The 26,964-nt window shown below is 43.2% G+C and overlaps 2 protein-coding genes and 1 pseudogene across 10 annotated transcripts in view; 1 reads left to right on the forward strand and 2 right to left on the reverse strand.

Moving 5' to 3' along the window:
* The window catches only part of LOC107974820 (BEN domain-containing protein 2-like), a 203,556-nt gene that overhangs the window by 127,503 nt on the left and 49,089 nt on the right, over positions 1-26,964 (forward strand). For 2 of the 5 annotated variants that reach the window (XM_063811467.1, XM_063811469.1), the window contains 3 exons: positions 20,815-20,887; positions 21,010-22,430; positions 24,242-24,431. In XM_063811467.1, the coding sequence (XP_063667537.1) occupies positions 20,815-20,887; positions 21,010-21,039 (103 nt within the window). In that variant the 3' untranslated portion in view covers positions 21,040-22,430; positions 24,242-24,431. Of the gene's footprint in view, positions 1-20,814; positions 20,926-21,009; positions 22,431-24,241; positions 25,158-26,964 lie in introns of those variants that run through there. The other 3 variants (XR_010157311.1, XR_010157312.1, XM_063811468.1) reach the window with 2 other exon arrangements.
* Positions 18,202-26,964, reverse strand: part of SEMA6A (semaphorin 6A) — a 131,301-nt gene continuing 122,538 nt past the window's right edge. For 3 of the 5 annotated variants that reach the window (XM_009449533.5, XM_009449531.5, XM_009449534.4), the window contains one exon: positions 20,986-22,450. In XM_009449533.5, coding sequence (XP_009447808.1) covers positions 21,252-22,450 — 1,199 coding nt within the window. In that variant the 3' untranslated portion in view covers positions 20,986-21,251. Of the gene's footprint in view, positions 22,451-26,964 lie in introns of all 5 variants that reach the window. The other 2 variants (XM_001151177.7, XM_009449532.5) reach the window with 1 other exon arrangement.
* Positions 19,059-19,783, reverse strand: LOC107974818 (uncharacterized; annotated as a pseudogene).

Raw genomic sequence — 26,964 nt, forward strand, 5'->3', positions numbered from 1 at the left:
TATTCTACAGACTCCCTCCCCCTATTGCCTCTTCTTCTTGGCTGTTACCTTCTGACAATTTCAGAGCTTGTATGGTTCTTTCCTATTTGTACTTTGAATTGAAAGCTATGTCACATCCTTTGGAAGCAGGTGGGGTATAAATAATAAATGAGAGATGAACATATGATACGGTGCACTTATGAAGCTTCACTGCCTGCCAAAGCAAGAAGTTTCCCACCCTGCGTGTAAAGGTGTGCTCCTGGCCCCCTGAGATGCACACCCTGGGTTCTGGGTCACACTCAGGAGGCTTCTCCAGAGGGTCTCTCACAAATTTGGGGGATGCAGTTCTGTGTATTCACTGATTCATCTTGAATGTGGATGGACCACCCTGATTTGCCTGCCAGCTCCTTTGAGACCATTAGGTAGGTAGGGGATTATGAAAAGATAAGGTGATCACAAAGATGTTAAGACTCACAGTGACCACCTTATATACCATCTCTGGACACACACAATTTTAAAATTTCAAGAGGATCAGGGACTGAAGTTTAAAAACCTATTCTTTACAAGATAGCTTAACCAGGACGTCATGCGGTTGAATAAATATGCAATAAGTGCGAAGGACATGTTTTAACAGAAGAGTAGTGTGGCAGCTTTGTTTTACCTGCTTTAAAACTTTTTATAATTTAAAAAAGCATAGTACTGGCACAAACACACAAATTAATCAGTGGAATAGAATAAGGAAACAGATCCTTATTTTTGTAGATTTGCAAACAATATATGATACAGGTGATGATAATCCTTAGGGTTCAATCAGAGAAGCAGAACTACTGTCAATACTATAGAGTGGTAGTTCTCAATGGGAATAATTTTGCCCCCCAGCGGACATTTGAAAATGTGTGCAGACATTTTTGTAGTAACAACTAGGTAGAAAAGTGCTAATAGCATTTAGTGGGTAGAGGCCAGAGATGCTGCTAGACATCCTACAATGCACAGGACAACCTCCACAACAAAGAATTATCCAACCCAAAATGTCAATAGTGATGAGGCTGAGAAGCTCTGATATAAAGGATTTATTAGCAGACTTTGACCTCATGCAATGGTGGGAGCCCATGGGGAAGTCTATGCAAGGCTGTAGCTGTGTTCTTAGAGCCTGAGCCACCATAGAGGAGTCTGACTAGCAGTTAGGAAGGAAAGTTGGACATGGAGGGGAGGAGAGAAAGGACAAACTGGCCAAGCAGTAAGGACAAACTGAAATCCATGAGGACAAACTAGAACCTGCTTTTGTCTGTCACCACCTCCAATCTTGATACTGTAAGTGACTTGTAGGAGAAGCTGGTTCCCTGAGCTACGGAGCTGTACAGGCATACCTGGTCTAGGAGTTAGAGAAGCTGAGGAAGGAGATCTGGTGAGAGCTGAAGAAGCTGCAGGTCTGAATGCTGTCCTAAGCTAACATATGCAAGAGCTGGCAACAGCACCTTGAGCCCTACAATGACCTTCAAAACACAATGGCTACTGTGTCATTGCCACCTTCTAGGTTTCTCCTGTAGGCACACCTAACCTGGAGCCACACAGTGAAAGGAATTCTGGAAAACAGAGTTTTAGCTTAGCTAAGTTGACAGAATTCAAAGTCACCATACTGGTATTAGAAGACAGTGGGGAAGCATACCTTACTCAATAAACTGAGTAAGAACCCCTTGTATTTGTTTGGAAGACAAGAAGATGGAAGCCTTGCGTTATGCACATACAAAAATAAACTTAACAAAATGGAGAAAGTTGATGAAGAAAAGAGAAAACATTCTCTTTTTGTTTTTCTAAGCAAATGCAAATTTGCTTAATTTTACTAATGTTCAGAAACGTGGAAAGTAAAACAACAATGAACCTTCTTACCCACAAGATTGGCCGCACTTAAAAAGGTGGCATCACCTCGGTCAGGGTATGAGGAGAATGGTAATATCATTTGTTATTTGTATGATTGTGAATTATAGGAGCATTTTTGAGTGAATTCCAGAAATAATTATTAATATTGAAATACACATACCCTTTGGCATAGCAATCCAACTTCTGGCAATCTAGTAAATAAAAATAATGTCAATTTTAAAAGGTATACATTCAAAGTTATTATGTATTATAGACTCATTGACATGGGATCAACTAAATACATGATGCTACGTTCTTAAGATTTTTGTAATATGAAGTATAATACTATTATTAACTTGACTGTCTGGCTAATGTACATTATAGGATTCACCATATATGGTTAGTGGGAATATACATAGATACCATGAGAGCAAAAGACCAAGTAAGTGAGGGTCCACGTCAGTGTCAGTGGTTACACTGTGTGTGTGTGTTGTGGGGCTGAGGAGGATGCTGTCCAGGGACAAACATGATATGTAGATATTGATTATATAATGTGTGCTGACTTCAGAGACCTTAACATCCAAAGAAATGTGTCCATTTTGGGTGTGAAGAATTTGGGTGCTTGCACATTCTTCCAGGACCATATCTATTGGGACTTTATTTATATAGGCTCTTCCTGTCTTATGGAACAAACCCCTCTATGCCACTCTGCCCCCAAACTCAACCATCAACCCCACTCCTGTAGCCAATTCCTACTCATCCTTTAAGACAGTGTGGGGTCCACCTTCAGTCTCACAGAGGGGAGGGGTCCCTCCTGTGGCTCCTCAATGAGTGTCCTGGAGCCTGTTCAGAGCACATGGCTCACTGCATCGCATTAGTCTCTCCACCTGTGTACTTTTTCAGCCCCTAGAACAGCACAGAAAATATGATGTGCAAAGAATGTTTCCTGACTACATGAATCAATTTCAGACTTTCTCACAGACATTTGGGGAAAATACGTTTGTTTTGTGTGTGTATGTGTATGTGTGTGGCCACAAGAATTATGCCACAATTCTTGTCAACCAAACACCAAAAATCACCAGAGTGAGGCTTACCCAAGGGGAGAGATGCTAATGATTAAAACTCCATTCCCTACCCACTGCACTCAAGACCCCACATCCCCTCAGCTGTGAATACATTTCACATATTGAGATTTTTTTCCTCCTCATCTGACAGCTAGTGCTCTGATATTCTGGGGAAAAAATATATATATATTTTTATTTTACCATTAAAGAATAAAGATACATTGAGCACCTACTGAGTCACATTAGCCATGCAGAATGCTATGTTTGTTTAAACACATGCAGGTCCCAGAGGCTGCTTACAGCACTGTCACTCAGCCTAATGGTTTTACACGCAGAGCCTGGATGCTAGAGCAAGCTCAGTAAATTTGTGTTTACAGCCAGCACAGCCCTTCAGAAAAGCTAGGAAAAATCCATTGCTACCTGCGTGTGCTTCACAGGAAAGGGTCCTTGTCTTCTGATCCCTCTGATACCCTCTGTATGCCCAGGTAACACAAGGAAAATGGCTTATGGAGACCCAGTATGGGCTGGACACTTTTCTTAAATTGTCTAATTCAGTTATCTCCCATAAACACCCTCTTATTTTTTTTACATGAGGAAATTGAGGCTCAGAAAGTTTAAGCAATTTCTCTAAGCTGCTCAACCTGTAAGTGGTAATTACTGAACTCCAGAATCAGGCTGTGCTCACTCCTTCTGTCCTTAGATGGCACTTGAGAAATTTTCCAGAGGGCAGATATTGCCTCTGTGTGCATGGAGGCTCCAGGGAGCACAGGTAAGCTATGGCCTGCTTGAGCGGCATGGCTACCAGGTCTCCTTGCACAAAGGCCACCACAGTTACAGATCCCAGACTCTGGGCTCCAATCCCAAGTTACAAGGCTGAGACACAGAGAAACTGGCCAATCTCTGCTCTGCCGGGTGCTTGAACTGGAGAGTGATGTGCTTTGGAAGCTCAGGCTGCCTTTCTAGAGCAGCCACATTAGATCCGTGTGCAGAGACTCAGAGAGTGGCAGCTTTGGGGGCTGAACTAAGACAGGACACTAGAGGCCAGGGTGCCACAGAAAGAGAAAGTGCCCTGCTTCTTGAATTTGTAATTCTAGGTTTCAGGCCCTCATAAGAACCAGTGAATTCTTGCATCAGGTTCTTTGAGATATAGTCATTGCTCAGTATTTTCAGGGGATTCATTCCAGGACCCCCACAGATATCAAAATCCTCAGATTCTTAAGTCTCTGATATCAAATGGTATAGTATTTGCATGTAACCTATGCACATTCCCCTGCATAATCTAAATAATCTCTAGGTTACTTATGATACCTAATACAGTGTACATGCTATGTAAATAGTTATACTGTATTATTTTAAATTTTGTGTTATTTTTAATTTTTAAAATATTTTCAATTAGTGATTGGTTGAATCCATGGATGCTGAACTTGTGGATATGGAGGGCCTTACTCAATAAACCAGATAAGAGCCCCTTCTATTGGTTTGGAAGACAAGAAGATGGAAGGCTTACCTTATGCACATATCAAAATAAACTTAAGAAAATAGAGAAAGTTGATGAAGATAAGCAAAAACATTTTTGCACCCTATATCCTCATAACAAATCCCCATTTTACCTAATTAAACTGGGCTGAATACGTTTCTATGATTTGTAATCAAATGAATCTTTCTGTATGTCATGCTAGTTTGGCCCCCAAGTTGTACTCTGTCCAGAAGGCCCAGTGACCTGTCCTCATGACTCACCAATGTCTTCTGGCAGGTCTAGGCTGACCTGGCTGAATAATGATGCCTATAGCCCCACTCGTTTGAGGCAGAAGGCTCATGCAGTAGCTTCCACCACCACCACCATGTGTGCCAATATGTGCTTCTCCCTCAAACTGCACTTAACTCCAGGCCTTACTGGATATAAGTATTTCTAGTACCTTTATTTCCAGAGCTCCTTCCAACTGACAGCCTGGGCCTGGGCCTTGAAGGGCACTTCCAGTGGGTGTGGATATGTTCAGGCATGAGCACCAATCATTGAGTACTTCCTTCTAAAGATCCTGGGGAAAAAGATGTTGATTGATCTGGCTTGGATCACCTGCCCACCACTTTGTTAGGAGAGTACCAGCAAGTTTAATTAATGGTCCCATCAAGATTGTAACAAGGAGAACATTAACTCTCAAAGGAAAGATAGGATGCTGTTGTCAAAAAAAGAAGCCAGGAGACATGACGTCCAAAGGCCCACGGTGCCTAGGAAACCAGCTCAGTTCAGTTCTGCCGCTGCCTGAGGATGTATGTGTTTCTTCATGTTCACTTGCCCCTTATGATACCAAGGCAAACGGGAAGGGTTGCCTTTTTCGTTCCCCACATATCCCACAGGGTGCTTTTAAAATTGGATTTTCTGTCTTCACATGAAGTCCTCATATTCATTTGAATCTAGTTCAACCTGCATTAAAAAAATGTGTCGGGCGGGGTTGCGAGGACCGCCCCCCCGCCCAGGCCCTGCCGTGTCCTTCGGCATGAGCTTGTGTCCCATAAGGAGGGTCCGCCTTAAGGAGGACCCTGAAGGAGGACCCCCATAAGCCTGGGTCCACCTTAAGGAGGACCATGGTGTGTGCCAGTCTGCTTTTGCTGGTTTGGAATTTCCCATTTCCCTAGGCTACTCCTCACACAGTGTCCCATCTAAAAAGGCAGTGATTCCATCTGTTTCGATGACCCTCAAGACTCCCATGCAAATTCCCTTCCTCAAAGATTCCAAATGAGAAACAATGGTATTGTTTTCAGCTTGAAGAGGTTTCCTCCCAGAATGTCATGTCTACCCAGACTCAGTGGTTGTGAAGAAAGGTGTGGGGCAAGCTAGCAGGGAGCCCCCCATCCACACTGTCCCCTTAACTCACTGCCTTATCCTCAGGTGAGGCAGGACAGAAGCACCTGCAGAGTGAGGAGTTTTGTTTGAGGCCTCAGCTCCTTCCTCCCCTCACCCACCCACAAAAAGGTTCCAAACTTCTTTAAACCAACATTTTGCTTTTCATCTTAAATTTTTGAATAAGTGAAACTGAAGCTTTGACGCCTTATTTATTTTAAAATCAAATTCAACTCCTTCCCACACAGCCCAGATGTTCCTTCACTTTTCCTATTTTGATTTTCTCTTGACACGAGTAATGAATGGTGGAAATCAAGGCCCATAGAGGTGTCACTGCAGACAGCCTTGTGCCCCTTAAAATGTTCCTGACCTGCAGGTTCTCCCAACACTTCATCCTGAGCTTCTCTGCCACCTCCAGCCCCTGATGGTCTTGCATCTGAACTTGGGAAATGTGTTAGTTTGCTAATTTGGGCATGATTCTGTCAGCCTGCATATGCTGGCACATCAGAGACGGGTGAAGAGCCAAAGTATAAATAAAGCTAAAATAAACGGTATTTGAAGACCTTGAAACAGATTAATTTAGACATGGTTTGAAAAAGAGTGGGCTGGCTTCTTCCTCTTAATTTTTTTATTGGGATTTGGGGATTTTTTTCATGGTAGAGCAAAATGTTCAAATTCTATTTCTTTAATTTCTTATTTCAAATTGTACCAAAGACTAATGAAGGTGCAACTTGGCTCAAATTTTCCTTTGTGTAGGGTGGGCACTCAGTTAACAAGAGGACACTCAGGCTGCTGTGTACAAGAGAGTTTGTTCAATTTTCTAGGTTTCCACTGTAAGGAGAGGAAGAAGCAGATATTAAACACTGTTTAAAAAAAATTAAATAAGTAAAGAGGAGCCCTGGTCCTTGAACTACCTCTAAGAGATATCGTATTACATTTTTTCAGTGTTTCCTAGGAAACCAGCTCAGGGTAAAAATGTATTCTTTGTCTTCTGCTCTTTGCAAAATTGTTTGAACCATCATATCTCATAAAAGGTTGCTTCACAGGCAATTTGAACAGCATTAAAAAAAAGCTTAATCTGCAGTTTGCTGCACGAATGAAGGCGATACACCTTTATCGGAGGTTGAATGCTTCAGATTATATTTGCTGAAAATGGATAAGATTGTGCCATTATTTCTGAAGCATCTGTGAAATCAAATCTTGTTGTCTTTTTCTCCTCCAAATCGTGAGTCTTCTGCCCCTAACAAACAAAGTTGCATTAAAAAAAACTCCTAAAATAGTTTTAGAAGATTCTTATCAGCACTTACACAGCAGAGCATTAATGAAGAGAGAAATAAACACCTCTCCGTCTCTCGTGCTGTCTCTCTCTCTCTCTCAGGCTTGTACTCAGCCAAGATCTCTATGCATCTGCTTAGTCTCCAGAGCTGATGTGCTTGTGTGTCCCTGGTGCCATCATCCAGGTCAGAATCCCTTGATGCCCACTCTGCTTTCTTGGGCTACCTCTGATTTATATTCCACTATCTTTGTGTGTTCAGTTGTTATTGTGGTTTTGCAAATGACTGAGGTACTTGCCTGTGTGCTAGTGTGGGGTTCTAGTAAGGGTCAAGGGTTTAGGGTATTAAAAGTTTAATGTTTTGTTTTAAACACTTCAAATGTCATCTACTAACTATATCTTATATGTTAAAGCTCTTTGGAAAACAGAACGAGCATCTCTGCAGTATTGATGTGGTTGTGCACATATGGAATATCTGTGGGATTGGCTGCACGTTGTTATTGTGTATTGTTGGAAGAATGTTGCTAAGGGATTAGTCTGACTCTCTTGTGTTATTAATCACATAGGCTCCTGCAGTGTTGCCTGTCTCTTGGTTTCTGATAGGCACTCTTTGTCACGTTAAAAGGATACCCTGTCCCACTTCACCTAATAAGACAAAATGATTAAAAGCACTGGCTATGGGGTCACCCAAATATATACCATGGGCCCACCAATTACTAACTCAGTGAGTATAGCAAAGTTCTTTAATTTCTCTGGCCTTCAGTTGCCTTATCTGCCAAAGGAAGTAACAAAAGGTACTTACCTAATAGTATTCTTGTGAGGATTAAATGACCTAATGTCCAGAGAACACGTAGCCCAGTTTCTGCAGGACACCTGGTGAGTGTGTAATTTGTGCTACAACTATTAGGACAACTATGGTATTCACTAGTAGTAATTTTGTTTATGTGGTGCAAGGATACTCAACCTTTACTATGTTATGTCTAATAATGATAACTCCATTCAGCAAATGATTTATTGTGCCCCTCAATTTACCAGGCTCAGTGTAGACTCTGGGCTTATAAAGGTAAAAAAGATGCAGTTCCTGCCCTTGATATGCTTATAGTCTAATGGGGAAGCAGAGCTTTCCAATGCATTGTATGTTAGAAACCTTTATGCACAGGGTGCTTTGGGAGAGGAGAGAAGAGCACCACACTGCCAGGGAGCTCAGGGAAGGCTTGGGGGAGGCAGGATGCCTAAACCAGCTAACAGGCATGTGCAGTGGTTAATTACTATATACATATATAGCACATATATATATACACATACACATATAGACATATATACACATGCATATATATGCATATGTGTATATATACACACATATTTATATGCGTGTGTGTGTATATATATACTTTCCCTTTTAAAAAAATTAAAACAATTTAAAAAATTTTAATTGACAAAGATGTTCAAAGTGTACAATGTGAAGATTTAATATACATATATAGTGTAATAATTACATTAATCAAATTAATTAACACTTATCACCACCCATGCTGTACCTCAGATCCCCAAAACTTATCCATCTTATAACGGAACATTTGTAGCCTTTGACCAACATCTCCCTACTTCCCCTACCCTGTCAGCTCCTGGCTACCACCATTCTACTCTCTACTTCTATGAGTTCAACTGTTTTAAAGTCTACATCTAAGTGAGATCATGCAGTATTTGACTTTCTGTGTCTGATTTATTTCACTTAGCACAATGTCCTGCAGGTTCACCCATGTTGTCGCAAGTGACAGGAGACCCTTGTTCTTTATGGCTGAATAACATTCAGTTGTATATATGTACCAGAATTTGTTTATCCATTTATCCATTAATGGGCACTTAGTTTGTATCCAAATCTTGGCTGGTGTGAATGTTGCCGCAATGAACACGGGGGTGCAGGTAGTGCTTCATCATATTGATTTCATTTCCTTTGAATATATGCCCAGAAGTGAGATTGCTGGATCATGTGGTAGTTCTATTTTTAATTTTTTTGAGGAACCTCCATACGGTTTTCCATAATGGCTATACTAATTTACAGTTCCACCAACAGTGTACAAGGGGTCCCTTTTTCACACCCTCACCAACACTTGTTATATCTTCTCTTTTTCATAATAGCCATCTTAACAGGTGGGAGGTGATATATCATTGTGGTTTCAACTTGCATTTCTCTGATGATTAGTGATGTTTAGCAGTGTTTAATATAACTGTTGACCATTTGTATGTCTTCTTTGAAAAATGTCTCCTTGTGTCCTTTGTCCAATTTTTAATCAGGTCTTTTTTTTGCTTATGAGTTTTGTGAATTCCTTGTATATTTTGGATATTAATCCCTTTTCGGTATATGGTTTGCAAATACTTTCTCCCATTCCTTAGACTGCCTTTTCATTCTGCTGAGTGTTTCCTTTGCTGTGCAGAAGGTTTTCAGTTGTTAGTTTTATGTAGTCACACTTGTCTATTTTTGCTTTTGTTGCCTGGGCTCTTTTCTTTTCTTTTCTTTTCTTTTCTTTTCTTTTCTTCTCTTCTCTTCTCTTCTCTTTTCTTTTTCTTTTTTTTTTTTTTTTTTTTTTGACAGGGTTTCACTTTGTCACCCAGGATGGAGTGCAGAGGTGTGATCTTGGCTCACTGCAATCTCCACCTCTCAGGTTAAAGTGATTCTCCTGCCTCACTCACCTGAGTAGCTAGCATTGCAGCTGTGCACCACTACGTCCGGCTAAGTTATTATATTTTCAGTAGAAATGGGGTTTCACTGTGTTGGCCAGGCTGGTCTTGAACTCCTGGCCTCATATGATCCATCTGCCTCGGGTGGATCCCAAAGTGCTGGGATTACAAGCGTAAGCCACCACACCTGACCCATGCTGTTACTTTCTTATCAGAAAAATCATTGACAAACCAATGTCAAGGAACGTTTTCCCTATGTTTTCTTCTAGGAGTTTTACAGTTTCAGATCTTACGTTTAAGTCTTTAATCTCCCTTGTTTACAAAAATAATGCACACTCCTGAATTTCAGAAGAGCACAGGGCCCTGAAGTGTGCATTTTCCAGCCTCCCTTGCTGCTCATTGTGGCCCTGGGATTATGTTCCTGCCCATGGGGTGTGAGCTAAGTGCTCCATGCAACCACTGGGGTTACCCCTTAAAAATGACTCAGCATGCTCTTGCACCCACTCTCTCTTTGGCCTTCCTATTGACTAAGAAATTGGCACAATTAGAAGAGCTGCTTGAACCTGAAATGGAAGCTACTCACTGAAGACTAAAGAGCTGTCCCACAGTCCTGGACCATGGGCTTCTGGGCTGCTACATGAGAGTGAAATCAATTTCTATCTTTTTTTTTCAGCCTCCGCATTCTGGGATTACAATTTAGAAGTCTGTACTTTTATAGACATGAGTATGGTCTCTTGCAATGAATCAGAAATTGGGACATATGTCTTGTACCCCTAGATCTGCCACAAATGAGCAGTGTGCATTTGAGCAACCTCTTATGTCTTGGTTTATTCTTCTTTAAAAGGTGGGTGTTGAACTAGATCTTTCAGCACTATGAGAAGTATAATAATGACCATCACATATTTGGTATAATGCTTTATCGTTGAAATAAGGCAGAGCTTTTTCCTTGTAAAGAATGTCGCAAACTCTTGGGACAAGAGACAGGGATAAGTTTAGGACTGAGTAACTGCTACTTCTATCCAGATCATCTGTAGCTCAGAATGGAAACACCTGGGGCCTGGACAGGGCAGCACCACAGATGTGCTTAGGGAAAATGGCTGTGAGTGTACCAGTTCAAAGAGCATGGCACCAAAGTAGACAGGCAAGCCAAGGCCACCAGGTGTCATGTACTCATGTCCATGAGTGTAAGCCTCATGGACCGAACACACGGAGTGTTTACAATTGTGCTTCCTGCAGTGCACCGTGGGCCTCATTCTCTAGGCCTCAGTGTCCTGGCTGGAGGCAAGAGTTTGGGCTGAGCAGTCAGGAAGAGCACCAGGTGGTAAAGGGAGGCAGAAGTCAGTGAGAATGAGGCAGTAGGGGGAGCTCCACTCCAGAGGCGGGGGCTTAGCATGGGACCAGATTGATGACTAGCTAAAAGAGAGCCTAAGCAGAAGCAGCTTTCAATCTTACACACCCACCAGTAGCCACATCCATTTGTCATTGCCATGGCAACACCTAAAGTGACCATCCCTTTCCATGGCAATGAACCAATGACCCCAAAGTTACTACCTCTGCCCTAGAAATTTCTGCATAAACCACCCCTTAATCTGCATGCAATTACAAGTGGGTATAAATATGACTGGAAACCCCTGAGCTGCTACCCTCTGCCTAAGGGGTAGTCCTGCACTGCAGGAGCAGTCATGGAGCTGTAACACTGCCTCTTCAATTAAGCTGTTTGCTTCTACCTCTGGCTTGCCCTTGAATTCTTTCCTGGGCAAAGCCAAGCACCCTCGCGGGCTAAGCTCCACTTTTGGCTCGCCTGCCCCGCATCAAGAGCATAACCAGCTCTCCCTGGACTCTTCATCTGGGAATGGACAAGGAAGACAGCATTACAGTGTGTGGAGCCCCCCAGGCCTTGATGTGGGCATCACGTGGCTGAGATGGCTTCATCTGTGAAAAGGAGCCAGAACTCTTTATCAGGCTAGGCAGGGCTTTTGTTTAACTGGTCCCTCTGGCTGCTTTTGTTGACAGATAAGGAGTATTTACGGAAGAGAAAAAAGACATTTTCATTATCAGCAGGATGGGAACTCAAAGTCATTTAATTTGAAGATTTAGAGGGCTGGGATCTCATTTTATACACCACATTGGAGAAGAGGGGCATATCCTGTTGGAGAAGAGGTGGAACATTCACCTCATTTGACTTTTACACACTCCTGTGAGGTAGGCAGGGCAGCCATCATTAAGTCCATTGCACAGATGAGGAAAATGAGGTGCCAAGAATTTGAATGACTGCCCCAAATGATGACCCACAAATGGTGAGGCCGGCTCAGACTAGAACCCAGGCCCACAAGACTCATGACGTGATGCGTTGTCTTCTAAGCTACTTTGCCTTGTGGGAAGGGAAAACTCCAAGCTGCCAAATTAAGAATCACTGTCCCTAAGGGCTTTAGGGGCTGGCCTTTGTGGGGCTGGTCTTGGAGTACCTTGGCCTCACAACACACCTTCCCCGAGCCGCACTCATCCCTGAGCCCAAATCTGTCTGCTGCTCTGCCTAGGTAATTAGAGAGGATTGTTTTAGGTCACCCTTTCCTGAAGACAAAACAATCCCTTTGGTTTCTCGATTAGAAAGCCCAACAGATTGAGTGACAAGGAAAAGTTTTTGATCTTGCTATTACAGTCACCTAATTAAAATGAGATGCAGATGCTCCAACACCTAGTAATTTTCACCTCACTTACTTTGGCTTCAATTACAGCCCTTCCCTACTGACTTACACTGTTTAAATTACAAAGTTAGAAGGAAATATGACTATTTACCTGTTTCTATTCATACATATAAGTCTAACACATTATCTTTTCTCCCCAAGCATGAAATGTGATCACAGGCCTTCTCTTCACCCTGGAAATGAGGGGAATAAATCTTTGGTTCTTAAATAAAGTTAAACACAAATAAGAATTCAAATCAGCCAACACCTACATCAGTCTTCAAGAGACAACTTTGTTTCACACAACACACACACACACACACACACACACACACACACCACTTTGGAATATATAATTTCATTTGTAAAGTTGACTGGCTATGGACTCTGACCCTTCTGATCAGGGAAAGTTAATTGTTTCCAGAGTAGTTAGCTTTATTGAGTACATAATTAAGTAATCATTGCAAGGCAGTTGGAATTACATATATATTTTATACCAGAGCTGCCATAATTGATTGCAACCAAGCCTCCCTATTCACTAAAAAGCATATTTGTGTTCTGAGAAAAGGCTTTGTTTACTACAAACAGGGCTTCAATTGTCTCACAAACAAACAGCAACAAGCAAACACAAAGAGAACAGTGGGAGTTCTAAGAAGAATGCCCATTTTCTCCTCCCTCTGAGTGGAATCTGTCTGAGGTCATCTGTCAAAGGGGTGAGTGGAAGATGCTGGCTTATTCAGAGTGCTGTAGCATAGGTCTGTATGATGACCAGCCAGGGACTGCTGCCCCAAGGGCAGGAGGAAGGCTGGGCACCCAAATTCAAGAAGATGGTGCTGCCTCTCTTGCACCGTGTGCACTTACAGCTCACTAAGTCAAGGAAGGCTTGTCTGTGTCAGTAGCAATGTGGAATGAGGGGTAGCAACATGGAGGAGGAAGACAGGTTCCTAAGCAGAGCTGAGCTCTGCCTTCTGTCTCCTACTGGAAGATTTTTCTAGGCACTCAACCAAATCATTCAATCGTCGATATCAGGGGTAAAGTCAGATGGTTGCTTTGGTACCCGTTGTGCCAAAGTGACCATGAAGCTGAAGTGAAATGACAGCAGTGGATATTTCTTACATGCCTCTTACTTTCAAACTAACTTTACCTCCGTGTTCTGTGACGGGGAGGCTGGACAAGTTCTTCACCCTTCTGGGTACAGGGCATTTCTTCTTCTCTGCTTTGATTCATCCTGGGTCCTTAGAAGCTTCTTAAAAGTTTTTTTGTGATTATCTGTGGCCTGGGCAGGATGAAGCAGCTACAAAAGCTGAGCCTTTCGTCCTTTTTCTTTCACAGAGGCAGTTGGTGTTGCAGCCCCTAAAGTGGCAGGGTGCGCCCCCAGAAGGGAGGTCCTGACTTAGGCTCCAGCTCCCTCTTTTCCTGCTTTGTTGACAGTTCCTAATAACACTGCTGGCATCAGGGCTCTGCAGACGCAGGAAGGAAGAGATGTGTTCTTTAACGATGGAAAAATATTAGAGCACAATGCTCTCAAAATAGAATGTGTGTGCCTAGCCTTTATTTTGGGGACTTTATTGTTGTAACGGTCTCTCCTGGGAAATGCTGTAGGAGACTTTTCCCCTTCACTCAAGCGGAGTAATTGTGTAACCTAAGGTGTCCCCAAGAGAGCTGAGGGGGGGTGATGTCGACACACAGGTTTTTGAAATATGACTACATTATTATGTTGATCAGTGCTCAATAGATCCCTTCTCTCTAAACTCCTGTTTCTTTGAAGTGGGGACAATCATATATATGCTGCCCACCCCACTAGGCTGTTATTAGGATTAAGCAATATAATGGACAAGATTGTATCTGCAAGCTGTAAAGTGCTACAAATGCAAAATGTCGTTGCTGGCAATTGGAAGCCCTGCCCCCTTCTAGGGGGTGGGGGGTACCCTTCCGCTTTTCATTTTTTATTAAATAAACCTTAGCCATATTACTGAAATTCACACTTCTGCTTTGACATGGGACTAGATGTGCAAAATGTTCAGTATTCATGCCAGAGAACTGATACGAAGTTTTGCTAAGAGCAGCCCACTTTCTCAGCACCCCATAATGTGTGTGGTAAGGACAGTTGTCGTGATGCACAGGAAAAAAGAGAGTAGTTGGCTCATGAAATGGTTTTTCATCATCTTTCTCATCCTAGGAAACCCCTAGGAATCTGCATGAGTTTCTTTCATGTTAGTGTCCTGGCATTTGATATTTTATCCAATGTCACCCTCATCTGTTTTTTTTTTTTTTTTTCCTCTTGAAATCCATCAATGAAAAGTGCTTCTGATTTCATGGTTACCAACTTTCCCCCTTCATTAGCTTCCCCTTATTTGGACCATTATTGCAGCCCGTTAGCAGGACGGATGACTTGCTTTGGGAATGACGTTAATGATTCTCAAGAGAGTCTTTTATCTGAAGGTGATTAGGAAGAATGAAAAAGTTGTTAGCTGCCTCAGCCAGTGCCAATGGGCTGTCAGGGACCTGTGTCTCGTCTCCTCTGCAAACGTCCTGGGTCCCATTTCTTAAACCATAGTTTATAACATTCACCTTTGACCAGAAAGTGCTTAGGTGGGACCCATGTTTTACCAGAGAAAGGGTAGAAAGCCTTCCCAAAAGGACCACTTGGTCAGTAGACATGGGTTCCAACCTCTGTGACATTTTTGATACTAGACACCAAGAGGAAAAAGCCCCGTGACATTTGTGCATGCACATGTGTGCATGGATGTGTTTGCAGAGGGGAATGGGAAACCCCCCACCATTCAGCTGCCTCTCTTGATTTGCTCAAATTTCATTTCCATTTGCTAGAGGGACATCTGCACGTTTCCCTGCCAGCCACATTTAATGCACATCAGTTCAGCCCTAACCCTCTGCAGAGGTCAACCGCCCCCTAACTCCAGGCATCCCCGGGGGGGTTAGAGTGAGGGATACACAATACTCTAAATGGAATATTGAAGATCCCCATCTGTCTGGCAGTCCCAATCAATAAATGTGAGCCCTTCCTTCCCACTTGTGTACAAGAGACAAGTCATCACCTGGTTTCAAGACAAGGGAGAGATGCGGGTTTCTAAGAGTTACAGAGTCCAAGCACCCAGCTGTCACAGGGCTGAGCCAGGAAAAGGATTATGCTCTTAATCATGTTATTTTGTTACTAAAGCGTTCTTTTAAATTCCCCTCACCACTTCCCCTCAAGCAAAATGTACCAGTGTCTGAAATTAGAGGTGCTTTTCTGACACTTTTACTTGCTGAATGACTTTTTGTTGAAAGAGCTTTTGTTCAGGCAGTAAAACCTAGGTGCTGGGGTCCAGGAGCATCTTATTTGGCTTCTGCCAAATTACAAGGCTGAACAATGAGACCAGTTTGTGTTTATCTGACATGGGCCTTAAGGAAAACATTCAGGTCCAAGATGTCATCTCTGATTCCATGAAACACCTAGCCTGGTAGCTGCATCAGGACAGCCATTGCTTTAGAGAAACAGTCTAAAAACCTTGTAACAATCAAGCTAGCAAGCAAACACAATGAAAAATCAGGGTTGTCTGAGGCAGTTTTTGTGTCTGAGCAGGGACATCCGGGAGGCCCCAGCTAAAATACTGGCTGCACCTGTTCAGCCTCTTTCACCTCTTCAGCAGCCCAGAACAAAGCTGACTGCAGCAAAAGCCACCAGATCAAGTATCAGGTTGCACTGCAGGGACTTTATACTTCAAGCCCATGTGATCCAAGCTTTTTTCCAACCCCATGCCTTGGCCCAAATGAGGGGATCTAGGAAGCCCAGCTTGTGAAGGGTGGGTGTGTATGAAGGGCTTCCTGTGAGAAAGGATGACTGAGAAAGATGCAGATGCTATCTAGATGGGTGAGCAGGATCAAGTCTTTCTAGCTAGTATTGCTCTACTGATCTGAATGAATTGGGGAAAGAGATCATGAATTTGTCTTCAGAATAGCTGTTCTACCACTAGTTTTGGAGCATGAGCAAATCCTTTCACTCAGTGGACCTCAACTTCCCCCAGTTTTTTGTTTTTTTGTTTTTTTTGAGATGGAGTCTGCTCTGTTGCCAGGCTGGAGTGCAGTGGCACGATCTTGGCTCACTGCAACCTCCGCCTGCAGGGTTCAAGTGACTCCCCTGCCTCAGTCTCCTGAGTAGCTGGGACTACAGGCACACGCTACCACGCCTCGCTAAATTTTGCCTTTTAGTAGAGGCGGGGTTTCACCATGTTGGCCAGGATGGTCTCCATCTCCTGACCTCGTGATCCGCCCACCTCGGCCTCGCAAAGCTTCCCCCATTTTTAAAATGAAAGGGTCATACTAGAGGTTGGCCATTCTGTCAGTTCTAGATAAGACATTTGGGTATAACCGGGCAGGGCTAACCTGTCAATTACATACAGTGGAAGTTCTTTCTGGCAAAAAGGACTCAGCTCTGTGATTGTTCCTTTTTGCATCTGAAATTGGATGTGCGGTTTTCACTTGTGTTGCTCTTACCCACTTGGCATGCCATCTGGCACACTGCCCAGCTGGCCTGCAGTCCCTCTCTAGGCCAATTCACTTCCCACATTATGGCCAGGTAGCTTTCCCAAGCACAAACGGTGTCTGTTGTTTTATTTACTCCAAAGCAAGGGAGCACTCCACTGCTTCAGCTAAAATCCTAGCATATGGGAACCAGGTCCCTCCTGGCCTGTCTCCAACCCCCCTTTCCCAGACTTGCCCTGCCAAGCTCTCACAGATCCTGCACAAGGCCTGCTGAACCTTTTGTTTCCCAAAGAGCACACTTGGTGCCTTTGCAAAGGATGTCCCCTCTGCCTGAGCTAGTTGTTCAGAAAACTTGTTCTTTAAGAACCAGCACAAATATTGTTACCCTAACGTCTAGGGAGCTTCATCAGTACTTTGTTCTTACCTCCAAATGGCAACTACAAGGGCCATGTCAGTCTCTCTTTGCAAATGAGGAGGTAGAAACTATATTCTAGTCAACTTTGTGCCAGGCGCTATGGATGTAATTCAAGAAACACAATTGGAGATGGCAATCTAAAGGTTACTGGGCCACTACAGGTATGAACTGAGGCCTCAACCTGCAGCTTCCCACACTCAACTGACTTAAAGCATCAAAAAAAAAAAAAAAAAAAAAAAAAATTTCAGAGGGTCAAAAGTAAAATACTGTAGCTGAAGACTTATTTAAATAATTGTTTTAAAAACACCCCTAGAGGAAAACCTGACCTAGGCATTTAATAATGCTCTTTTGCAAAAGAAATGCTCTTTTTGCAAAATAATGCTCTTTTTGCCAGAGAAAAATCAAAGGCTGTGTCCCAATATACCTCCAATATACCCTCTGTGTTACAAAAGATAAATGCTAACAAGGAGTAAAATCCAGCCCCGTCCACCTTATTAATATGTAAAAAGACTGAAGTCACATCTGTGCAAGGATCTATTTTTAGTGGACCCTACATACTAAAATCCTAGCCTTGATCTCTTAAACTATCAAGCCTACCATAAATGTTTGATGATGAACAAGCCCATAAAAAGAAAATGCATAAAATGAATAGAAGGAGCCAATGCGTGCTCTGCTTTTTAATTACCGGTGGCTTCTGCTAAAATCCTGCTCTAGGCTGGGTTTGAGCAGAGAAACACGTCAATAATTTGGGTGGGGGTGGCTGGGTGTGGACACTGCAAACAAATACATCAAACTATACAGTTATGTATGCTTTGGAAGCCAGATACAAACGGAGGAAAGAGTAGAATCATACCTACAAAGGGTGGGGAGGAGAGCAGCTTAAAAAGGAAAAATTAAGAGATAAATAAAAGCATTCAGGACACAAAAGATAATATAGAACAGTCAGGTTTTATTACTTTTAAGTAATAAAGAGCCTTTTCCTTGCTTTTCTTTTTTCCCTTTTTTTCTTTTCTTTTTTCTTTTCTTACAACATACATTAAGTCGTGAATCAGATGTTAGGGGATGTGGAGATGGAAGGAAAATTGGTGACATCACAATATTTTTACAACTTTACAACAAATATAAATCTGAGTTTGTTGCATCTACCAGTGTCTAGCAAGGGTGGAAAGCAAAGGCACACTCGGGTTTATGGACCCTCCCCCCACACACAGTGGGGAAAAAAAATGGGGAGAAATACTTAAATGCAGAAGACCAGCTCAATACATGTGGGTATTTTAGGGTTAACACCAGAAGTGATGGGTTGTGGGGGTGTAGGAATGTGGATGTAAGTTTTGACACAGGTCTCCTTAACAGCTGAGGCAGTGATGCCTACAAACACTGGACAAGACAGCCGCTTACGTCAATGATGGGTGCTGCACTGCCAGTACTCTCGGGAGTCAAGCATGGGAAAGAAGGGGGCAGGGGGATACAGTCCCATCACCTTCCTAATTTCTGCATTTCTAGAGAAAATTCAGGGAAGAAAACAATATTTCAGGTTCTAGGAAATACTTCAGGGTTTCAGGAGACAGAGTTCACAGGATGTGAACATGGATTCCATTACAAAAGCCAAAAAAAAAAAAAAAAAGTAAAAACAACAACAACCACCTACTCCTAAACAACAGCAAAACTAATGGACTTTTGGAACAAAGGGCTCTCACCCACCCTCAGCTAAGTACTCAGGTCTGAAGGCAACCACACTGATTATGGAGGCTCCACTTTTTCACTATCCAACTCAAAACTGTCATTGTCAGTCTTTTTTTGAATTCTTTTTAAAGACAAAAACTAAACCCAGAAAATCCAACTGGAAATAAAAACAGACAAAGAGACCACCAAATATACTGTTTAAAAAAACAACAACAACACTGCTCATGGTTTACAGTATGTGGACAGTTCCTTTGTTCATGATAGAGTAAACAAAAGTCCCTTTTGTGTGCTTGAGCAAATGAAAACCAAGAGGAGAAAAACACACACCACCTCCCATCCCCTAAAAACATAATTAACAAAATAAAAAATAAAATAAAAAATCCTCTGCCCCAGTCAACGTTTTTGCAGCATCCATTGTGGTCGGCCTTGTACTTGGAGTTACTCGTTAATCACAGCAGGGACCAGCCTGCCTGCATCTATTTCCATGTCATTACTTTGTGCGCACTGCACGTGTGTGCTGTGCACATGGCTTGGAGACTCCTCCCAGGTGTCTGCCCAACCGCACACCGCCTGCTCTCTAGCCAGTGGACGCAGCAGAAAAGAGGAATGGGATGTTAGTCCCTTTTCTGCTAGCAAATAAGGATATCACCGTATTGAAATAATCTAAGGGAAGCAGGGAGCTCTTGAGGATGAAAGGGGATTTGCCACACCCACAACACTGGGGTCCATGCTTTGCAGCACAGCCAAAGGGTGGTTCCAGTTGGCACAACTAGAAGGCAGTGTGAATTGGAGGGTGTGGTGCTGCCCAGCGTTCTCAGGCTGTCGCATGACAACTATCACCACTGCATTCTTCCATCTGCTTGACTCCAATCTTTCAGAGGGCTGGAAGTGGGGCAGAGGGTGGGGAAGGGAGGGTTAAATAAATATCTGCACTTATTTCAAAAGGGGGAACAGTTGATCATAAAGAGTTTACAAGTGTACACAACTCAAGGTGTAAGGCACAAATTTACATGTGGAAAACAGGCTATTCACAGATGTAACCCCACGAAGAACCCGTGTGATCAAATCATTAATTTATGCAAGGTAGCAGCCAGCATATTAGTTCACACCATTTGTGGATTTTGTTTGCTGTCTCACATGCAAGGTGAAATGGGATGGCATATTGCAAGCTGGTGCCTTCACAGAAAGTCAGAACCATGGACAAAACCATGTTGGCATCAATGAGATATGATGTGCCATTCTAAAAGCTTCTCTCCTGATTGCTTTAGAAATTAGGATCTGGAAGGACTTTAACATGAATTAGTTTTTTTGCATGTTTATAGGCCAGAGACCTGACCAGGCAATGAACTGATAGATTTAAATAAATATTCCCCTCCTAACTTTTTCCTTTAGCTACAGACCAGACAGTCCAAACACAAAGCTCAGAATTCCAGCTCCAACTTATTTACTCAGTGAATTTATTGTAAAAATAAAGAAACTCAATTATTCCAGTTAATGGATTTCACGTTAAATAGTTTAACTTTCAATGGGCTTTCTGAAGAGCTGTTCATAGGATGATATTTGGAAGAGTCCTTTCCTTAAGGAAAAAAGGGTGAACAATAAATAAAGAGTTACTTGCGTTAACGGTCACGTTATTTCATTAAAAGAGAGGAGGAGCAGAAATCTATGACATAGTTGCCCAACATGGCATTTATCTGCTGTAACAGAAAGCTGTAACACTGGCGGGCATTTCACAGTATTTGCGCATAGTAAACTTCTGCCATTGTTAAAGTCTGAGTTAGAATTATCAATGAATTCTTTTTTTTTTTTTTGTCTTTTTAAATTTTCTTGATTTTAAAAAATGTATTTGTGTTTTGCAGGTTGGAACGCAAACCCAGTGTGGCCACGTCCCGTGAAGTTATGGACAAAATGTTTCAGTTTCTGTTCACCTCTGTGCGTGTGTGTGTATGTGTTGTGTGCATGTGTGTGGGGGGGGGGGGGATGGGGTAGGTATGTGCTTTTGGCTCATGTTTGTGATGACAACTGAAGTCTTTTGTGGGTCCGACCTGTTGTAGGGTGTGGGGGAAAGTGAAGGAAGAGAATGAAGGTGAGTCCCCGCCGTTGCAAACCTTCACCAAACCACGCGGCCCAATTTTCGTGAGTACCCCTGTGTCCCAGAGAGGAGGACCCAGCGTCCTCGGCTCTGCCGCATGCCTTCTTGGTCTGGTGGGTACTCGAGGCAGTTGAGAACCTTGCTGAGCTGAGCGGGCACCTCGCCTTGCCTGCTGGTTCGACACCTGACCCCCTCCCCCTGGGATTATGTACACGCATCATTGGGCTTCATGGATGTGGAAAGGGGAGCAAAGGATGGTTTGGGGGGTACGTCCGGCTTTAGCGAGGGCGTGCGCTTCAGCCCCGACCTTGTCAGTGAGTTGTAGGCGTTGAGGCTGGGCTGCCTCGAGACAGTCACGGCCTGGCCAGATGGCTGGGAGCTGTGCACCTGGATGGAGTCCACCCTCTGCGGGGCGGGCGGCGGGTTGTCTCCCCTGCCAAAGCTCTGGTTTCTGGAGAGGTGAGAGGAATTGGAGGAGTTAGTATTGTTTCTTTTGAGAGTGGTGGTCTGGTGGCTTCTCGTGAGCGAGTTCGTGGGGTAGCTCCTCTTATAGTCAACCCCGTAGGAAGAGGAGTGGTGCATTTCCAGCCGCTTGCTTAGACCGGTCTGAGACAGGGAGGCTCCCGGGGGACCCAGGGAGGCCTCCCGCTGTGGAACTTTGGGGGGCAGGCTGTCCAGGTTCTCCACAAGGTTCACCCCATGGTTGGGACTCTTGCTGCTGAGATGTTCCTTGATGGTCTTATACTCCAGTGTGGCGGCCTGGTCCTCCAGCGCCATCTGGGCCACCTCGCTCATTTTGGGCTGGTCCACGTACTCATGCTGGTAGCCCTGCTGCGTGATGGGCAGGACCACCACGCTGGGGATGTGGCTGGGGGAGGCTCGCAGGGGCAGGTCCGTGGGAATCACAGGGGAGCCCATGGGGGGCATGTCCTTTGTGCAGGCATTGATGAGGTTCTGGTTCCTCTCCCACTCGCGGCTGCCGCGGCTGGGCTTCCGCTTCTGCTGCAGCGTTGGGGTTGACTCTGGGGTGGGGAGGGCCGTCAGGTCCAGGTGGTGCTGGTCTGCTTTAATGAGCATCTTGGCCGTGTTGCTGGGAGTGGCGAGCTTGCCGTTGTGCATGAGTGGCGTGAGGATGGCCTCCGGCTTTGGGTCTTTGGATTGAGTGTCCCCAAAGAGGCCGCTGAGCTTGGTGACGCTGCTCATGGAGCCCCGGCGCGAGTGGGTGAGCTCCTTCTCCTTGCGCTGCACCACAGCCACGTCTTTGCGCCGGTGATCACAGACGCAGTAGACGGTGATGCCCGAGAAGACGGCCCCCATGACGAAAGCCAGGATGACTGCAATGGCCAAGAGGGTGACGGGAACCAGCTGGTCGTGGCCTTTGAGGTAACTTTCCCGAATCACTCCTGCAATAGACATCGCATATGGCATTAAGAAATGAAAGCACACCCCGAGGCTTGTTTTTGCTTGGCATTCACCTTGTTAATTAATAACAGTAGTAAGTGACAACAGCACCTCTGCACAACTTGTCTTCCAAGCTCAGCTTGCCAAACATTAACCAATTAATCCTCCCCAAGCCCCTCCTGTGCAGTATGTAAACGGACTCCATTTGTAGCCTTCTTTGTTGTCTAAAAGAGTGCTGTTCAGGCCGGGCACGGTGGCTCACGCCTGTAATCCCAGCACTTTGGGAGGCCGAGGCGGGTGGATCACGAGGTCAGGAGTTCAAGATCAGCCTGGCCAAGATGGTGAAACCCCCGTCTCTAATAAAAAAAAAAAAAAAATTAGCCAGGCGTGGTGGCGGGGGCTTGTAATCCTAGGTACTCCGGAGGCTGAGGTAGAGAATTGTTTGAACCTGGGAGGTGGAGGTTGCAGTGAAGGGAGATCGGGCCACTGCACTCCAGCCTGGGTGACAGAGCGAGACTCCGTTTCAAAAAAAGAAAGAAAGAAAAGTGCTGTTCACTCTTTCCGGTACCTGCACTTTCTACTGTGCTTCACTCCAGGGAATATGGGAGGTTTTGGCTTTCAAAAGTTATCTTTCTTTCCCTCTTTATGGCTTTTTAACCTTCCCTTCCTAGAACTGGGATAACCAAGTTATCCTGAGTCTGGAGGAAGAGGCAACAATTTTATGCATGTTAAACAAACAAATCACACACTCTGGGCTTCCAGTTGGGATCTTTTCCGACGACCCCCTTGTGGCCACTGGAGCCTCTGTCTGGGGAAAAGTGTTTGCCTTTCAAGCAACTAGAGGAAAGAGAGTGTGTGTCATTTTTATTTACACTGAGAGAATATAGCTAAAGTTCACAGACTGCAAATGTTTGTGCTGATTTTGCATCACCTCTCAAAAAATAAACAGTGCAAACTCAATTTCAGGTAACTATCCTGAATATTTGAATGAAGCTTTCTCACTGGAACTGAAATTCAGAAATAAGACCATCTGGGGCCCTGTAGTGGGTTTGAGAAGTGTTAGGTACCATTATTGCACCTAGAGTTTGCTGTCACAGTGGGATTTTTCAGCAGAGCTAATCTCTTCAATTTAATAAAAATTATGTGACTACACCCATCCGTAATCTTACACTACATTAACCAGGATTCAGTGTTTCTGAAGGAAGGTGCTTTCGCTATTCCTGCTTAATCAGCCACCCAGCTGAGCGACTCTAATCAAATGCAAACACAGAAGCTTTTATTTTTTAATACCAACTGAGAATACACATCACAAATTGTCAGATCTTAAGTGCTTGATGCAGTCGCTAAAAAATAAAATCTCAAATACCTCAATTCCTGCCTCTGGAGAGTGAAAGAACACGAATACATTAGAGGCACTGCATGGGCTGAGGAAATGTAAACATTGTTCCTATTATGGAAATGATAGCAAGACAGAAAATGTACCTTCTCTGGTCTCGGGAGACACATTTTTCATCTACTAAATCAACTCTTTCTGGAATATGTTTAATGTATTTTACTGGCAGGTATCAGTGGCACAGAATTAGAATGAAAGGAAATAAAAATCTCTACCCCTTCCCAAACCCACAACACGCAACCTTAAACTTCTACTGAAATGTTGTCTTTGTCACAGCTGAGACCTTGAAGCTTTCTCATGGGGGTTTTTCTGCTAAAATATTTTGATTTCTGAAGTGATGGTTTTAAAACCCAGAAACCTTAGCCTGAAAAGTACATTCTCTTTTTCTTTCCTTCCTAAGGGTCCTCCTCCCTTCAATTGTGACATCACAGTTGGTTGCTGTGGAAATGATTGTCCTATGACAAAGGATTGTGACTTAAGTAGAAGCAGCAAATATCTCTTAAGAAATAAAGATTCTGTGATCCAACAAATACCCTTGGTAATAAAAGGCAGTCAAGGCAATTCACCATAAGGAAAGAGTGTACAAGACGGTAAGATATCAAATAATTTCCAAATGTGATACTTTTCAAATATTTCCAGATTTATCTCCATCAGCTTTTAAGGGGTAGAAACTGAGAAGCAAAAAACAGCCAGAAATTTGGCTGTAACTCACACCTTTTATGTGTGAAGCTCCCCAAACAGTGGGGTGTCCTGCATTCAAATATATTTTAATACCTATTCACCAAGGAAATGTGCTAATGAAAATTTTCTTTCTTAAATTTGCATTTCCTTATTATGCTAAAACAGCTACTGATTTTTCTTCAATTTTGATTATGTATGGGGTTCTACCAAACACCATTTTTAACCCCCTACATATAATTGCACAAAAATGTACACCTGTGGATAAAATGGTTTTAATTTCTCTCATTGACTTGGTGGTTTCAGTGGGAGTTTAACACAGGCTAGACGACCCCAGTAATGGGGTGGGGGTGTATTAGGTGTTTTTTTCATGGCAATGAGTATTTCATGAAACACTTCCAGGCTACCAAATTTAGGGGGACTGGATATTCCCAATAAATGTGTATTATAATAGGAAGCTATTTACAATTGACTTTGGCATTCTACAATTTAAATTGCCCTCTCAGTTTAAAAGGAACGTGGAAAGAGTAAAGCTAGAGCAATTCATTGGTTTCACTGGGAAAATTGCAAATTTTTCACATGTATCCATTGCTTCTTAGCCTTACTTTTGGCTCCCAAATATCATTCTTCTTTCATGTCTGAAGGTCCTTGGCTATTTTAGACTCATGAAAGCTACTTATTCTTTCACTGGGAAGAACTCTTTTTTAGTGGATGATATTTGAGTTCAGGTTTTTGGTTGTTAACAAGTTAAGTAGGATCTGACCTTTCAGGAAAATGGTATCTCAGACAGATTTTTTCCCCCGTCTCATTTTGTTATATAAAGAGTGGCCTTAAAAACATTTTTGCATCTCTTCATCTATCCATGGGGGAGGCAGAGGGCTTTCCTCATCTGCTTGTGTAAATTCAGAAACGTCCAAAGATGGAAACAGATCAGAGAGTAAGTTGAAAGTGCAGTTGAAGAAGATAAGGTAAACGTTATTTTTGGAAATGCCTTTCAAACTTAAAGCTTTCTGCTTATATCATGAAAAAGGCCAAAGAAGCATTCACAGAAATGATCAAGTCAACTTTGTGGAATAGCCATTGTGAAGGCTTGGAAACAGCAGACTTGTCAGTGGTGGTGATAAAAGCAGCTAGAGAAGATCTCAGTGGGCTTGGAATTGCAGGCTCCCACTTACTGGCTGGGTGACCTTTTGGCAAGTGACTTAACATCTCTGGGCCTCCGTTTTTTTTATCTGTAGCATGAGGTGAACACACCTAATCTTACTGCCTTACTGGGTTGTTACAAGAATCAAAGGAAATAAAAAATAGGAAAGAGCTTAAATGCTGTAGTTTGCTGGACAAATCTAAAGCTCAAAAGAAGCCACAAAGGAGAAGTGGTGGGTTAGTGGCTCACAGAGGGCTTCCAAGTGATAGTAGCAGCTGCTTCATTGGATTCCATTTGCTATTGGTCTCCCATGGGAGAGGAGTAGACCTGTGCTTCCAGGTCCAAACTTCGTGCCTTCTAAATGTAGTCAAAAAGGTGATATGAGATTTCGAAGCAATATAAGGGAACACATACTGTTTCAGGATGCCTATAGTTACTGAATTTTGAAATAATTAAAACAACAGAAGTGGAAAATGTTGGCAGTTATAGTTGGATTCTCAGTGGAGTGCAAATCCTGGGCAAGTACCACATTTTTTCTGCATTTATAACCCTTGCCATCCACAGAGCTCTTAGTTGGGTAACTCAATAAATGATGGCTGAATAAATGGGTTTTCAATACATTGTAGAGCTATTTTTAAGTGAACTTCTAAACTTGGGAGGTCATCTTTAGAGTGACTATCACCCTTGCTTTTGAAGTCATGGAAATAAATTCTATCTCCAATCATATAAAAGAATTTTACTAGTAGCATCTATCAGACAAACAAAAATAAATCTATAATGGTGCTCAGTATTTGCTCAAAACAATAAGAGAAACTATTTCAAAAATGAAATTGGTTCTGGAAAAATCCAAAAGAGTCGATGACGATAAATGGGTTATTTACAACAACACAGTGCCCCAGTTGAACTGAATAATTAGAAAAAAAAAAATGCATCTCTGCAAAGGGCAAAGGGCAACAGGCTAGAGCTGAGTATCCCTTTCTTCAGATGCTGCCTGGAAGCCCTGGGCAAGTGAAGGGCCCTTGGAGGGTGGTGTAATCCCCTCCGCAGGTATCCTCCCACTGCAGAGAGAACAATCAGAGTTGGCTTCTCTACCCTAGGGTCTTGAAATTCCTTCCTCTGCCAACCCCTGCATCCTCTTCTGCTCTTACCAATTGAAAACGGGGCATTAGTAATGAAAACAGTATTTGAAAAATCCTTTGCATTGATTCATTAACCACCAGCTATTTCTCACCAGTCATAAGGTGCTAAATGGTTATTCTTTCCACCTTCCTATTGCAGGAAGCAAGGCACACCCTGGCTTA

This window comes from Pan troglodytes, chromosome 4 (genome assembly GCF_028858775.2).
Source record: "Pan troglodytes isolate AG18354 chromosome 4, NHGRI_mPanTro3-v2.0_pri, whole genome shotgun sequence".
NCBI classification, from domain to species: Eukaryota; Metazoa; Chordata; class Mammalia; order Primates; family Hominidae; genus Pan; species Pan troglodytes.